The sequence below is a fragment of the Cetorhinus maximus genome, chromosome 20 (assembly GCF_964194155.1).
Source record: "Cetorhinus maximus chromosome 20, sCetMax3.hap1.1, whole genome shotgun sequence".
NCBI lineage: Eukaryota > Metazoa > Chordata > Chondrichthyes > Lamniformes > Cetorhinidae > Cetorhinus > Cetorhinus maximus.
In genome coordinates, this window is record NC_135898.1 from 67081130 (window position 1) to 67097184 (window position 16055).

The window sequence follows — 16055 nt, forward strand, 5'->3', positions numbered from 1 at the left end:
GATACCACCATCACTATCCCTGGGTATGTCCTGTCCCGTTGGCAGCACAGTGGCATATAATCGGGAGTGAGTTGCCCTGGGAGTCTTCAACATCAACTCCGGCCCCCATGAAAACTCATGGCATCAGGACAAATATGGGCAAGGAAACTTCCTGCTGATTACCACGTGTCCCCCCGCAAACTGCTGAATCAGTACCCCTCCATGTTAGACACCACTTGGAAAAAGCACTAAGAGTGGCAAAGACGCAGAAGGTACGCTGGGTGGGGAACTTCAATGTCCCCAAGAATGTCTCGGTAGCACCACCACAGACAGAGCTGGCTGAGTACTAAAGGTCATAGCTGCTAGACTGGGTATGCGGTAGGCGGTGAGGGAACCAACAAGAGGGAAAAACATACTTGATCTCATCCTCACCAACCTGCCTGCCACAAATACATCTGCCCATGACATTATCGGTAAGAGTGACCACTGCACAGTCCTTGAGGAGACAATGTGCCCATCTTCACATTGAGGATACCCTCCATTGTGTTGTGTGGCACCACCACCGTGCTAAATGGGATGGATTTTGAACAGATCTGGCAATCTGTCCTGGGCATTCATGAGGCGCTGGAGGTCATTAGCAGCAGCAGAATTGTACTCAGCCACAATCTGTAACCTTATGGCCTGACATATCCCCCACTCTACCTGGATCAACACTGGTTCAATGAAGAGTGCAGGAGGGTATGCCAGGAGCAGCACCAGGCATACCTAAAAATCAGGTGTCAACCAGGTGAAGCTACAAAACAGGACTACTTGCATGCCAAACAGCATAAGCAGCAAGTGATAGACAGAGTTAAACGATCCCACAATGAACAGATCGGATCTAAGCTCTGCAGTCCTGCCACATCCAGTTGTGAATGGTTGTAGACAATTAAACAACTCACTGGAGGAGATGGCTCCACAAATATCCCATCCTCAACGATAGAGGAGCCCAGCACAGCAGTGCAAAAGATAAGCATCCGCATCAATCTTCAGCAAGAAGTGCTGAGTGGATGATCCATCTCAGCCTCCTCCGGAGGTCCCCAGCATCATAGGTGCCAGTCTTCAGTCAATTCAATTCACGTGTTATCAAGAAACGACTGAAGGCACTGGATACTGCAAAGGCAATGGGCCCTGACAATAATCCAGCAATAGTACTGAAGACTTGTGCTGCAGAACTTGCCGCGCCCCTAGCCAAGCTGTCCCAGTGCAGCTACAACACTGGCATCCACTTGACTATGTGGAAATTTGCCCAAGTATGTGCTGTACACAAAACCAGGACAAAGCCAACCTGACCCCTTACTACCCCATCAATCTACTGTTGGTCATCAATAAAGTAATGGAAGGGGTCATCAACAGTGCTATCAAGCGATACTTGCTTAGCAATAACCTCCTCACTGATGCCCAGTTTGGGTTCTGGCAGGACCACTCCGCTCCTGACCTCATTACAGCCTTGGTTCAAACATGGGCAAAAGAGCTGAACTCCAGAGGTCAGGTTACCATGACTGCCCTTGACATGAAGGCAGCATTTGACCATGTGTGGCATCAAGGAGCCCTAGCAAAACTGGAGTCAATGGGAATCAGAGAGAAACTCTCCACTGGTTGGAGTCATACCTAGCACAAAGGACTGCGGCTGTGGTTGTTGGGGGCCAATCATCTCAGTTCCAGAACATCACTGCAGGAGTTCCACAATATATATCCCAGGCCCAAACATCTTCAGCTGCTTCATTAATGACTTTCCCTCCATCATAAGGTCAGAAGTGGGGATGTTCGCTGATAATTGCACCAGGTCCTCAGATACTGAAGCAGTCCACGTCCAAATGCAGCAAGAGCTAAACAACATCCAGGCTTGGGCTGACAAGTGGCAAGTAACATTCGCGCCACACAAGTGCCAGACAATGACAGTCTCCAACAAGAGAGAATCTAACCATCACCCCTTGACAATCAATGGCATTACCATCAATGAATCCCCCACTATTAACATCCTGGGGATTACCATTGACCAGAAACTGAACTGGACTAGTCATATAAATACTGTGGCGACAAGAGCAGGTCAGAGGCTAGGAATCCTGTGGTGAGTAACTCACCTCCTGACTCCCGAAAGCTGAGGCACTGGGGGAACAAGAGCCAAAATAGCAAGGACAGGGGAGATGATATTTGGCGCAGAATAACATATAAGCAGCAGAGTTTCAGATAACCTAAAATGCACAGATTGTGAAGAGTTGAAGGCTATTCAGGAGAGCATTGGAATAGCTGAACCTGGGGTTGGCAAAGGCCTGGGCCAAGGTTTCATCAGCTGATGGCCTGAAGGTGGCTTGAATGTTTTAGTTAACAACAACAATCTATTTTCCTTTTGGCAAATAAGCAGTGCCACTCTCCTTGCTACCTCCTCATGTAGCACCAGTTCTCCTTTACAAACAAAGGATCAGATGTGGGCTGCTCCACTTGTCAGTAATATTTTGTGTCTTCACGTTGGCTTTCTTTTTATTTCTTACCCCTCTGCCTCTTCAGCATTAGCAAAGGCTGCCAGTGGGTCGAAATAGTTTTTGAGCCTTTTCCAAAGGCCACAACAATCCATGACATTGCCCCATCCCCTACTCCACATGAGGTTTACCATTTCCCTTTAAGTGCCTGCAACTCTTCATGTTTCACCTGAATGCCAACTCCCTAGTTCCTCACACTAGGCGACCTTCATGCATATATATACAAAGCTACACCTGGAGCCAGTAATAATTTTGATAATGAGTTGATCCTATACAGCCGGTCAATACACTGCATTAAACTGCAACCAGATCAGAACATCTAGACCACAGCCTCACTGACAGGATGCTTTGCGTAGCATATTGAGCGAAGGGTTTTATCATTTGTATTGTGACAAAAATAAGCTTGTGCAGCTTTTCCACAGTCATATTGTTGCTGCAGATTCCCTGTGCGCTGTAACTTTTTGTTTTCTTTTTGCCCGTTTATGTGCCTGAATAAATAAAATAAACCACGCTGTACAGAAAGAACATCCATCTTTATTTAGCAAGCTCACAACCAATCAAAGGAAGGATCAAAACTTCCACTCATCAATAGGTGGAGCAGTTCATGTAGCCAAACAGGAAGGCAGCGACAGAGTAGGAAATGCATGAACTGCCCAACCCACTAATTCAAATGTTGATGCGGCTGATAAGGTCCCAGGAGAGTGCATTGAAAGAGTCTGGAGGAATCTAGCTTTTACAACACCGAAGGCAGAAGTACTTTGTACGTAGCATACCAGAAATCCTGGGTCTTGCTTCTTTGACAAGAGTAGCTTCAGTGTTAACACAGCTAGTTCTAAGATACTTGTGCTGACTTGCTTCCTCTCTCGACTCAGTACTCATTTCCTTTTCTTCAGGTTCCACTCACATAGGCCTAACGGCCACATTTCTAACCTTCTTTCTTGCGCCTGTATCTTAAAACAATCAGGTTACTTCTGTCAAACTGTTTTCACCTTTCTACTTGTACGTCAATTGTACAAGTTACATTTACTAACTTCCTGGAAGATATTTCTACTTTAATTTATGCTTTTAAAAACATGTGATAATATTGGGCGTTCTATATCCATACCTTAAAGCTTAAGTTTAACTTGTTTACGCATGAATTTAAAGATTGTACTGCAGAGTAAGTTGTGTTAAATCTGGTTCAAAGCAGATGCTTTATCTGAAAGTAAGAAACATGCCAATATCTGGGAGTTCGTTATCTGCACACGTGCTTCTATTTTATATTTATCTTAAGATTAAGAAAAAGGAAAAAGGACGTTGTCATTGGGGGAGAGAAGAAGATTCCAAATGGTATTTTAGAAGAACAAGGTAATTTGAGTTTGTGTGTGCTGGAAATTTGAAATAAAAACTGGAAATGCTGCAAATACACAGCAGGTTTATCAGCATCCAAACAGGAAAAAACTTAGGTTCATGTTTTAGGAAGAGGCACTTCGCTGCAATTGAAAATAGCCCTTTCATCTTCAACCAAAATGGTACCCTTTTTTATATCTAGATATACATGTATGCTGGCTGACCTGCTGCATTTTTCCAGCATTTTTAGTTCTTATTTGAGTGAGTTTGTATCTGTGACGTCCGTTCTGAGCTCTGTTTGAAAACTAGATAGAGAATATGTAACAAGGAGTTATAGGATGCAAATTGAATTGCGCCTTACTGGGCTTAGGTTACGTTGTACATAACTCATGAGCTATAAAACCACAGGCAAGTAGCTTATGACCATATTCAACAACTATTTGTACATTTCCTGGTCCTGCAGGTTCATCGAACAAACCACATGAATCAGATGCAAATAATGTATTTGCTTACAAATTGTATTACTTGGTAAATTGCATTTGGTTTCAAAACGTGATTCTGAGAAACTCAGAAAGATTGTGACTCTTAATTCATGAGTTTTAACAGCTTCATGCAGAAAAAGGCTGATTTTTTTTTTACATTGTGATCCAGATGTTAACTTGGACGTCCAAAGCTCTATTTTCTCATATTTTCCCAATGTGATTAATGCAAAATTGCTTATAGCAGACTTTTTGTAATTGTTACATTTCATCTCATAGATGTCAGTGAATATACTATATAAATGTGCCCTGGATCATCTTAGCACCCTATTACGCACTTTATAGACTTGTGACAAAAATTAAACCTTTCAGAGAAAAAGATGATGAAATCATCATATCTATAATAATGAAATCTTTCCTTTTACTTCTTTGTTCTGTCTCTTGGGGAAGATCATAAAAGTCTAATTTACACCACCAAGCTCAGATTCATTCTTTATGCTCTTTTGATGGCAAAATTAACTATCTCACTAAATTAGGAATTCTGTGAAGAGCCCGCTTTTACAGTTAAGGTTGTAATATTAATTAGATGTTGCTAGGGATGAGCTCTGAAATCATTTCGACCTGATTTTGACCTCTCTGATTGTTCCTGAATTTTCTATGTTTTGATCTATTCAGACAGCGCATATAGCCAGATGAAATAAATGCAGCTACAGCATTTTTTATTTCTTCCATTCATGTTCAAATTTACTTGACACTCTTCCCAAGCCATCCAATAGTTCCCTAGCTAGACAGTCAGTGCCTCTGCCTCGGGCACTCATAAGTTGATCTCTGGGAGACAAGTGTAGACAGCTTGGGACATGACCTGCTTGACTCCCTGGCCTCTGCTTTCCTCCTTCTCCACATGCATAGCATAAATTAGAGCTCACTATGTGTGGATCTGCTTCACATGAGCCACACTGCATGTTGAACTGCCAACACAGCATGCTGACTTACCATCAACACAGGCAGAACTAATTTCCTACAAATCCATTTGCTTAGATTCATATATGCTTTTGCTTAAATTGATTTGCTGAAGTATGTTATAAGGATGATTGTGACATCTGCAAATCTGTTCCTAATTGAACAATAAGCAGTCCTATTGTATATAAGGATTTTGTTTCTTTGCAACTTTAGTCCACTAGAGTCTCTTGCATGGTGTGGTAAGACTCCACTGTTCACACTAAGTATGTCAACTAATTAGTTATCCAAACAGGGAGAATTTGACCCTTAAACAAAAACAAAAATACCTGGAAAAACTCAGCAGGTCTGGCAGCATCTGTGGAAGGGAGCACAGTTAACGTTTCGAGTCCGCATGACTCTTCCACAGAACTAAGGAAAAATAGAAAAGGGGTGAAATATAAGCTGGTTTAAGGGGGGGTTGGGACAAGAGAGCTGGATAGAGGGCCAGTGATAGGTGGAGATAACCAAAAGATGTCGCAGACAAAAGGACAAAGAGGTGTTGAAGGTGGTGATATTATCTAAAGGAATGTGCTAATTAAGGGTAGAAAGCAGGACAACCAAGGTACAGATAGCCCTAGTGGGGGTGGGGTGGGGTGAAGGAATCGATAAAGACTAAAAGGTAGAGATAAAACAATGGATGGAAATACATTTAAAAATAATGGAAATAGGTGGGAAAAGAAAAATCTATATAAATTATTGGAAAAAACAAAAAGGGGGGGGGAAAAATCAGAAAGGGGGTGGGGATGGAGGAGAGAGTTCATGATCTATAATTGTTGAACTCAATTTCAGTCCAAAAGGCTCTAAAGTGCTGAGTTGTAAGATGAGGTGCTGTTCCTCCAGTTTGCGTTGAGCTTCACTGGAACAATGCAGCAAGCCAAGGACGGACATGTGGGCATGAGAGCAGGGTGGAGTGTTGAAATGGCAAGCGACAGGGAGGTCTGGGTAATGCTTGCGATCAGAACGAAGGTTCTGCAAAGCGGTCACCCAGTCTGTGTTTGGTCTCTCCAATGTAGAGGAAACCGCATTGGGAGCAACAAATGCAGTAGACTAAGTTGAGGGAAGTACAGGTGAAATGCTGCTTCACTTGAAATGAGTGTTTGGGCCCTTGGACGGTGAGGAGAGGGGAAGTAAAGGGGCAGGTGTTGCATCTTCTGCGGTTGCATGGGAAGGTGCCGTGGGAGGGGGTTGAGGTGTAGGGAGTGATGGAGGAGTGGACCAGGGTGTCACGGAGGGAACGATCCCTACGGAATGCCGCCAGGGGGGTGAAGGGAAGATGTGTTTGGTGGTGTCATCATGCTGGAGTTGGCGGAAATGGTGGAGGATGATCCTTTGAATGCGGAAGCTGGTGGGGTGATAAGTGAGGACAAGGGGGACCCTATCATGTTTCTGGGAGGGAGAAGAAGGTGTGAGGGTGGATGCGCGGGAGATGGGCCGGACACGGTTGAGGGCCCTGTCAACCACTGTGGGTGGAAAACCTCGGTTAAGGAAGAAGGAGGACATGTCAGAGGAACTGTTTTTGAAAGTGGCATCATCAGAACAGATGCGATGGAGGCGAAGGAACTGAGAGAATGGGATGGAGTCCTTACAGGAAGCGGGGTGTGAGGAGCTGTAGTCGAGGTAGCTGTGGGAGTCGGTAGGCTTGTAATGGATATTGGTGGACAGTCTATCACCAGAAATTGAGACAGAGAGGTCAAGGAAGGGAAGAGAAGTGTCAGAGATGGACCATGTGAATATGATGGAAGGGTGGAAATTGGAAGCAAAGTTAATAACATTTTCCAGGTCCAGATGAGAGCATGAAGCAGCACCGAAGTAATCATCGATGTACCGGAGAAAGAGTTGTGGGAGGGGGCCGGAGTAGGACTGGAACAAGGAATGTTCCACATACCCCATAAAGAGACAGGCATAGCTGGGGCCCATGCGGGTACCCATAGCCACACCTTTTATTTGGAGGAAGTGAGAGGAGTTAAAGGAGAAATTGTTCAGTGTGAGAACAAGTTCAGCCAGACTGAGGAGAGTAGTGGTGGATGGGGATTGTTCGGGCCTCTGTTCGAGGAAGAAGCGGAGAGCCATCAGACCATCCCAGTGGGGGGTGGTGCTGTTGTTGTCTGGCGCACTGACCTCTACCTCGCAGAGGCTGAGCGTCAACTCGCAGACACTTCCTCCTACCTCTCCCTGGACCATGACCCCACTACTGAACATAAAGCCATTGTTTCCTGGACTGTTTCTGACCTCATCTCCTCTGGAGATCTTCTTTCTACAGCTTCCAACCTGATAGTCTCCCAACCTTGGAAGGCCCGCTTCTACCTCCTACCCAAATTCCATAAACAGGACTGTCCCGGCAGACCGATCGTGTCAGCCTGTTCCTGCCCCACGGAACTCATTTGTCGCTATCTTGACTCCATTCTCTCTCCCCTTGTCCAGTCCCTTCCCACCTACATCCGTGATTCCTCTGACACCCTACATCATATCAACAATTTCCAGTTCCCTGGCCCCAACCGCTTCCTCTTCACCATGGACATCCAATCCCTCTGCACCACCATCCCCCACCGGGATGGTCTGATGGCTCTCTGCTTCTTCCTCGAACAGAGGCCCAAACAATCCCCATCCACCACTACTCTCCTCCGTCTGGCTGAACTTGTTCTCACACTGAACAATTTCTCCTTAAACTCCTCTCACTTCCTCCAAATAAAAGGTGTGGCTATTGGTACCCGCATGGGCCCCAGCTATGCCTGTCTCTTTATGGGGTATGTGGAACATTCCTTGTTCCAGTCCTACTCCGGCCCCCTCCCACAACTCTTTCTCCAGTACATCAATGATTACTTCGGTACTGCTTCATGCTCTCATCTGGACCTGGAAAATTTTATTAGTTTTGCTTCCAATTTCCACCCCTCCATCATATTCACATGGTCCATCTCTGACACTTCCCTTCCCTTCCTTGACCTTTCTGTCTCAATTTCTGGTGATAGACGGGGCCCTCAACCGTGTCCGGCCCATCTCCCGCGCATCCGCCCTCACACCTTCTTCTCCCTCCCAGAAACCTGATAGGGTCCCCCTTGTCCTCACTTATCACCCCACCAGCTTCCGCAATCAAAGGATCATCCTCCGCTATTTCCGCCAACTCCAGCATGATGACACCACCAAACACATCTTCCCTTCAGCCCCCCTGGCGGCATTCCATAGGGATCGTTCCCTCCGTGACACCCTGGTCCACTCCTCCATCATCCCCTACACCTCAACCCCCTCCCACGGCACCTTCCCATGCAACTGCAGAAGATGCAATACCTGCCCCTTTACTTCCCCTCTCCTCACCGTCCAAGGGCCCAAACATTCATTTCAAGTGAAGCAGCATTTCACCTGTACTTCCCTCAACTTAGTCTACTGCATTTGTTGCTCCCAATGCGGTTTCCTCTGCATTGGAGAGACCAAACGCAGACTGGGTGACCGCTTTGCAGAACACCTTCGTTGTGTCTGCAAGCATTACCCAGACCTCCCTGTCGCTTGCCATTTCAACACTCCACCCTGCTCTCATGCCCACATGTCCGTCCTTGGCTTGCTGCATTGTTCCAGTGAAGCTCAACGCAAACTGGAGGAACAGCACCTCATCTTCCGACTCGGCACTTTACAGCCTTCCGGACTGAATATTGAGTTCAACAATTTTAGATCATGAACTCTCTCCTCCATCCCCACCCCCTTTCTGATTTCCTCCCCCCTTTTTGTTTTTTCCAATAATTTATATAGATTTTTCTTTTCCCACCTATTTCCATTATTAATAAATGTATTTCCATCCATTGTTTTATCTCTACCTTTTAGCCTTTTTCGATTCCTTCACCCCACCCCACCCCCACTAGGGCTATCTGTACCTTGCTTATCCTGCTTTCTACCCTTAATTAGCACATTCCTTTAGATAATATCACCACCTTCAACACCTCTTTGTCCTTTTGCCTGTGACATCTTTTGGTTATCTCCACCTATCACTGGCCCTCTATCCAGCTCTCTTGTCCCAACCCCACCGCCCCCCAACCTTAAACCAGCTTATATTTCACCCCTTTTCTATTTTTCCTTAGTTCTGTGGAAGAGTCATGCGGACTCGAAACGTTAACTGTGCTCCCTTCCACAGATGCTGCCAGACCTGCTGAGTTTTTCCAGGTATTTTTATTTTTGTTTTCGATTTCCAGCATCCGCAGTTTTTTGCTTTTATCTTAGAGTTTGACCCTTCTTACTCTTCCTTCACATCAAGCCGTGCCGATGTGAAAGGAGAGATTCTGTTTTCCTAATTTTCTACCTACCTCCTCCGTTCCTTTCCCAAAGGTGCTGACCCTGGTTGGGAGGTGGTTGCATGGGAGCAGGTCACTCTGGTAGCTTACACCAAAGGCATTCTTCCTGCATCAGATGTGATGATGAGCTTTGGCTGACGAATTGATTGTGGAGGGCTTCAGTGCTGAGTTTGATCATCCAACACCCGCACACATATAATTCCCAGCAGCAATCAATGCGTAGAGATCGGGAGCAGGATTTTCTTTTCCCCTTCTGTAGGCCAGAAGCACAATGGTCAATTGCAGCGCCCAACTGGGGATGTGCTAACTTGGTACAGGCCAGGGATCTAATCTGATTAGTATGGCTCAGTGCCAAACATAGTGATGACTTTATCCACTGAGTTTATCAGGAGTACTAAAATTGAGTGATTGACATGTATAACTTTGGATGTGAGGTAAGCACCACCATGTGCAGTCAGGTGCATTGCATCTATCATAGTGCATTTAATGCACATTGTACGGAGATTATGAATCTGTGAAAGGGAGGATGTATGTGTGTGAAGTGATTAAGAATGATGGAATTCTGAACCTGGGTCAGGTATGGATTTTTTTTTTGATTTTGGACTCCACTCAGAATCATTGCCTATCAGCAGTTCATATTGAAAATCTGGGGATGTACTGCTCAGTTTCTCAACCATTGGGTTAAATGACATGAAAATCAGATGCAATGTGCAGTCAAATTTACAGTATGCACTTTTGGAAGAGCAGCACAAAGGCAGAAAAAAATGATCCCTAATGGGTTATTGATTCTTGTCCTCATCATTTATTCTGTTCCTCCTTGTGATAAAACTGAACTTAGATTTATACAATAATACATCAATCGCTTTCATTATGTTTGCTGGTTTTTAATGAACTCTTTAATCAATTTCTGATCAAGCAGAGCAACAGACAGTGATGCTACTCACCAGATCTCCCACAGTTTCAAAGAGGTACCCTCCTATTCCAGTAGAAGCTTTGGAACATGAAGTTCAGAAACGCTCAGCCGACGAGGGCAAACTATTTCGGGAGGAATTCAATGTGAGTTTTTTAATCTCTGCAATGTGATTCTATGCCAAAATGAAGAAACTGCAAACTTTGTGAGCCTTAGTGCTGTTCTGGAATTCAGTTAAGCATAAAATACACCTCTATAATACACATCCTTAGTCGGCAGGAAGTTTGGCAAATTTCCCTACAGTCTTCATTACACTTAGGTGAAGCGCACAGTTTAATTACTTTTGCAATATATGATTCTGCAACAAAACGTTTTCTTGACCACTAGGGTGACTGTATATTGAATCATTACTCCAAAGCTCTGTCATGAAGAGTAGAATGTGAGTGGCAGCCACATTTTTTCATGCGTTAAGTTCCTGATCATGTTGTCAGGGTGAAAGCACTAATTGAAGTTGAGATATTTCTCCAAAGGCAAGGAGTGAAACTCACTGAGTGAACCCGGACCATTCACACATCTCCAAGTAGCCAACTGAGGAGCACTGTAGGCAGAGGCATAGGAACCAGTAGCCCACACACCCTCAACAAAGTAATTAGGAAAATTGTAAAAACAGCACTCTATTTTCATTAATTTTGCTAAGAAAATAATTTCCTTTTAATTAAGAATTTGCCTCCCCAAAGTTTCTGATCCACATACTGGTAAATAAGAGACAATATTACACCCAATATTAATGCTCCCTTTATCTAGGCATTAGACAGACAAGTGCACGCTGCAATAAGGCTGAGAACATAGGCACAGCTGCAGGCCTCACAGTGTTCTGGCTGCTGTTGAAGAATAGTGATCAGAGGTAGCCAAGGCCTGAAGATCTGCTAGGACTCTGCAAGAAGAAAGCATATTTATCCCCCCTTCACCTTCTTAATGGTTGGCCATAGACCCCTGACCTGAGAGGGTTCCAGAGGGGAGGCCCATCACCAGCTTCTTGGGAAATCATTAGAAATGTGTGACCTTGACGCAGGAAAACAAAATTGTGGAGGCAGGTTTGTGATAGCTCCTTCCTATCTCATTTCATGGACACCCTGGGTCTGTACCTATTGCAAATGCAGGCCCAGGTCCATTAATTTGTGGAAGCCTGGAAAATTGCAGAGAAAATGCAAAAGGGATGTCATGGGTTTCCATGCCTTATTCCTTTGTAGCGCCTGGGACCTGAGCATTCCCCAGCTGCTACTGAGAGCAATATTAGGATCCGCTAAACAAGAGGAATTCTAAGGGAGGGGGCAAACTGCCTTCTTAGTTTCTTTTGAGGCAGTTTCTGGTAATATTCATCAAAAAACATATTTTATGCGGACTAATTACCTGTGGAACATATAGCACTTAGAACTTGTGATGTATGTCCTCTGCCAAGATCTGGGAAAGTACCATGCTATCTGAATCCCCTTACTGGGGGCCCACATAAGTTCTCTTTCATGAACCCCCTGACAAGACACCCCCTGCTGAAGCAGGAAGGCTGATGTCAGAGAGAAACAGCCTCCACCAAGTGTACAAGAACAGTGGGCCCAATTTTAACTCCGTGTCTGTGGATGGGTTTTGAGTGAGTACAAGTCTCATCCCATGAGGCAACACAATAAAACCCCAGGGCAACAATTCCTTAGGGCAACAATTCCCTTTGCACATGTATCCAATGATTTACTCGATGTTCATCACCACTAATGCTTATAACTTGATTGTTGTTGATTGTCCGTTTGCTTTCACTGTTGAATATTTGTAATAATTCATTTAATCAAATGACTGAATTAAAAAGTGATATAATTTAATCCTGGGCTAAGTTAGCTGACCACAACATGGTGGTGATGTTGAGAACGCCACAAATTAGATGTTTGGCCTGGAACCGGTAAGAATATAGTGATTCTAAGCTTTCCGGGCCATAGACGTGCCATTACCAGGTCCAATAAAGGGGCGATTGATTGTTATTAATAATGTGCAAAATGGCTTAGGCAACGGTCACAGATAAAATTTATCTCATTGACCACTTTGGGGAGGTTAGACTGATCTTGGTTCCCTGAAATCCCAATGCCCCCAAACAAGTGCCTGCCTCTTCTGTTTGAAAGTGATCTGGTCTACAGGATTTTGGATGGGATCAGGGTGAAACTTGTAACAGTACAATCCCCACACCATAACACAATATTTTGTAGCTGACAAAATAACCTTGATGTTGGTTCAGAACTGAGTGTACAGAGAGAATAATACTTGAGTATTTTGCAGTGTTAAAAGTGCAAGTGGCTTCCTGCTTTACCATTAATTTGTAGTTAACACTCAATAAACTCCCTTCACAATCCTAATATTCTTTGCCTGGTTTGCTACAGTCTCTGCCAATTGGAACATTAGTAGGATGCTGTGAAGCAGCAAATAGAGAGGAGAACAAGGACAAAAATCGATATCCCAACATCCTGCCAGGTAAAGACATCTCCTTACTCTCAGATTTCCATTTCTTCAGTTAAAGTTCTGTGCCGTCTTACATCCTGTCTTATTCATTTGAAATTTATATTGTGAAGGAATACAGTATGTTTGTGCTATATGGACAAGGCTTATGTTGATATGTTTTTAAGTGTTTTATGGTACAAGCAGAAATGGCTAGTAATTATATGCCTTGTGCTGGTGCAATTTCCATTTGTGTTTAAGGTGAAATCGCAGTAATGACCATCAAGATCTAACTTAAGATTTAAGAACATTTGGTAAAGTGGATATTGTACTCTGCTCATGTTTACAATCTGGAATAATTTTGGTGGGGCCCACTATATACGTCGTGTAATATCTGTTAATTTTGATGCATATATTAGATATGCTGGACAGCACTGTAATGACTTCCTTGCAACCTGTATTATCTTGAGATGTTTCTCTGTCACTGCCATTACATATTTTAAGGCTGGAGATATCACCTGCAAGTTCCCTCCAAGCCATACAAGGTTCCCCTTGGAACTATATCGCCGTTCCTTCACTGTCACAGAATGAAAATCCTGGAACTCCCTTCCCAACAGCACTGTGGGTTATTTGCACCACATGGATTGTAGTGGTTCAAGAAGGTGGCTCACCATCATCTTCTCAAGGGCTTAATTAACAAATGCTGGCTGAGCTAGAGATGCCCACATCTCATGAAAGAATAAAAAAAAACCCTGAAGACTGGATATAAAACCAACAATTCAGGAATTTAAAATGTTTTGCCCTGGCTCTACTCTGAAGGCTTTATTCCAAGTTTCATCTGAAGTAGAATCTGTGCTGAATTTACCCCAGAAAGAAAAGATCTGGGGGGTCAATTAGACCAACATGCATTCCTAGAAGGAAGCTACCATCAAAGGAAGCAAGGCTCAGAAATTCAGTGCTGCAGTATTTTAACCCTACCTCCTAACTGCATTCTCTTCAAATGCGACAGTCTGTTGGAAGCAGAAGTGTAAAATGTCTAATGGAGTGACAAGGCTGCCAGTGGCAACACCTTTGATGACAAGGTTGTACTGTAAATAAGACGAACCTGCTGATGCAGTAACACAGAGGTTGCTGGGCTATTTTTGCACTGTAAGCTTGCATGAACTTTTTTAGATAACAGGCAAAGTATACAGGCAGAAAATGAGTTGTGCTTTTGAATTCATGCATTCGCAGTTGCATAATTCGCACTGTGGAGTCCAGCTGACCATGTAAACAGGCAGATTCCACAGTACCAACAGGCAAAACACTTGAAACAATTCTGTATAATATCAAGGAAACAATAGATAAGGATTTTGCATTTGCAAAAGCAATAGTAGATGGAGATATTAAATCATGAATTTGCAGTAACAACGAGAGGAAAATGCATTCATTGTGTTAATCACACCTTCACGCGTACTGTAGTTCGTACTGATTGCTAAGTTTCTACTGATAAGACAGTTGGCCATTTATGCTATTACTGAACTCCAACACAGGCCCAGAACCTTTTGCTTCCATTAGGGACAGGAGTCACAAGCTGTATGGCTTATGCTTTCCACCCAAACCCTTCCCACATTCATAACTTGGGAATGCAAGAGCTAAGCGTAGACTATAGCCCACATGTGTGTTGTACACAGGGCATCTAATGTACAGTTTGTAATTGAATTTTGCAGAGAATGGATTTCTATTAATGTTTGGTGATTCTTTTTGTTCATTTTTTGTCAGTATAATATCAAACTTTGTTGACGTGTAAACTTTCTTCCAGATGACAATTACAGAGTGACTTTGACAGCTATAGATGGGGTGCCAGGCTCAGATTACATTAATGCCTCATACGTTGATGTAGGTGCTCATTCTTTTTATTAAACTATTTGCAATGCATTTAACTCTAATCAACATATTGGCAAACATTTTCTGTGCAAAAGATAAAGAAAAGTAACATGATGTATGTACATGGCGGCCTACAGTAACTTGATCACGAATACTGAATTTTTCCCCTTAGGGCTTTAAAGTGAAGAATAAGTTCATAGCAGCTCAAGGTAAGTGACTGTTATATAACCTGTTATTTATTCTTTGTATTATTCATTGATAGAAGCTGTAATCTGAGAATTATAACTGTTAGATGATTTGCAAAAATTGCTTTCAGTGACATGACCAGATAAACACAATGGATGTAATATTTGGCACCGTAATCTCTTCCATTCACTAAGAATCAGTATTATATTTCTATTTGCATTTTCTCTCAATACAAATTTCGCTGTAGTGTGGCATTTGTTGTGAAGATGTCATTATGGATTAATAGCTACTCACACTGGTGGTAAACCACGAGCCGAAGGCACTTTTCCATTTGTGTTCATATGTATATTAAAAATATATATGTATAGATCTTAGGAACGAATGGAGGAAGAAGTGCTACTTTTACTAACAAAAATGATTCAAATGAACATCCTTACAAGGATTAGCTTGTAGCATTGGCAGGGACTGCAGCAGTTCAAGAAGGTGAATCACCACCACCCTCTTAAGGGCAATTAAGGATGGGCAACAAATGCTGGCCTTGCCAGAGATGCCCACATCCCTTGAAAGAATTTTTAAAAAACCTGAAGACTGGATATAAAATTAACAACTCAGAAATGTAAATGTTTTGTCCTGGCTCTACTCTGTAGGCTTTATTCCAAGTTTCATCTGAAGTAGAATCTGGACTGAATTTACCCCAGAAAGAAAAGATGTGGGGGGTGAATTCATCAACACACATTTCTGGAATGAAGCTACCATCAAAGGAAGCAAGGCTCAGAAATTCAGTGCCACAGCATTTTAACCCTATCTCCAATCTGCTCTCTCTTCAAATGCGACAGCCTGTTGGAAGCACAAGGCTAATGAATTTCAGGCATTGATGCATGTTAGACTTGGTCAAACATAAAGAAAGTTCAGTACCTATTATTTTGAGCCCTGATGTTGGGGAAATTTAGTCAGCCAGATAGACAGGACAAAGCCAACTTTAAGGGTCTCTAACTGAAGCTACTGAGAAATCTACGCTCACCTGTATGGTTACTATTTGCCC

The 16055-nt window shown here is 43.4% G+C and overlaps 1 protein-coding gene across 1 annotated transcript in view; it reads left to right on the forward strand.

Annotated features, from left to right (window-relative positions):
* Positions 1-16055, forward strand: part of ptprea (protein tyrosine phosphatase receptor type Ea) — a 321222-nt gene that overhangs the window by 260757 nt on the left and 44410 nt on the right. The window contains exons 6-10 of the mRNA XM_078564878.1: positions 3772-3845; positions 10496-10635; positions 12907-12997; positions 14763-14839; positions 15000-15036. Of these exons, the coding sequence (XP_078421004.1) occupies positions 3772-3845; positions 10496-10635; positions 12907-12997; positions 14763-14839; positions 15000-15036 (419 nt within the window). The remainder of the gene's footprint in view (positions 1-3771; positions 3846-10495; positions 10636-12906; positions 12998-14762; positions 14840-14999; positions 15037-16055) is intronic.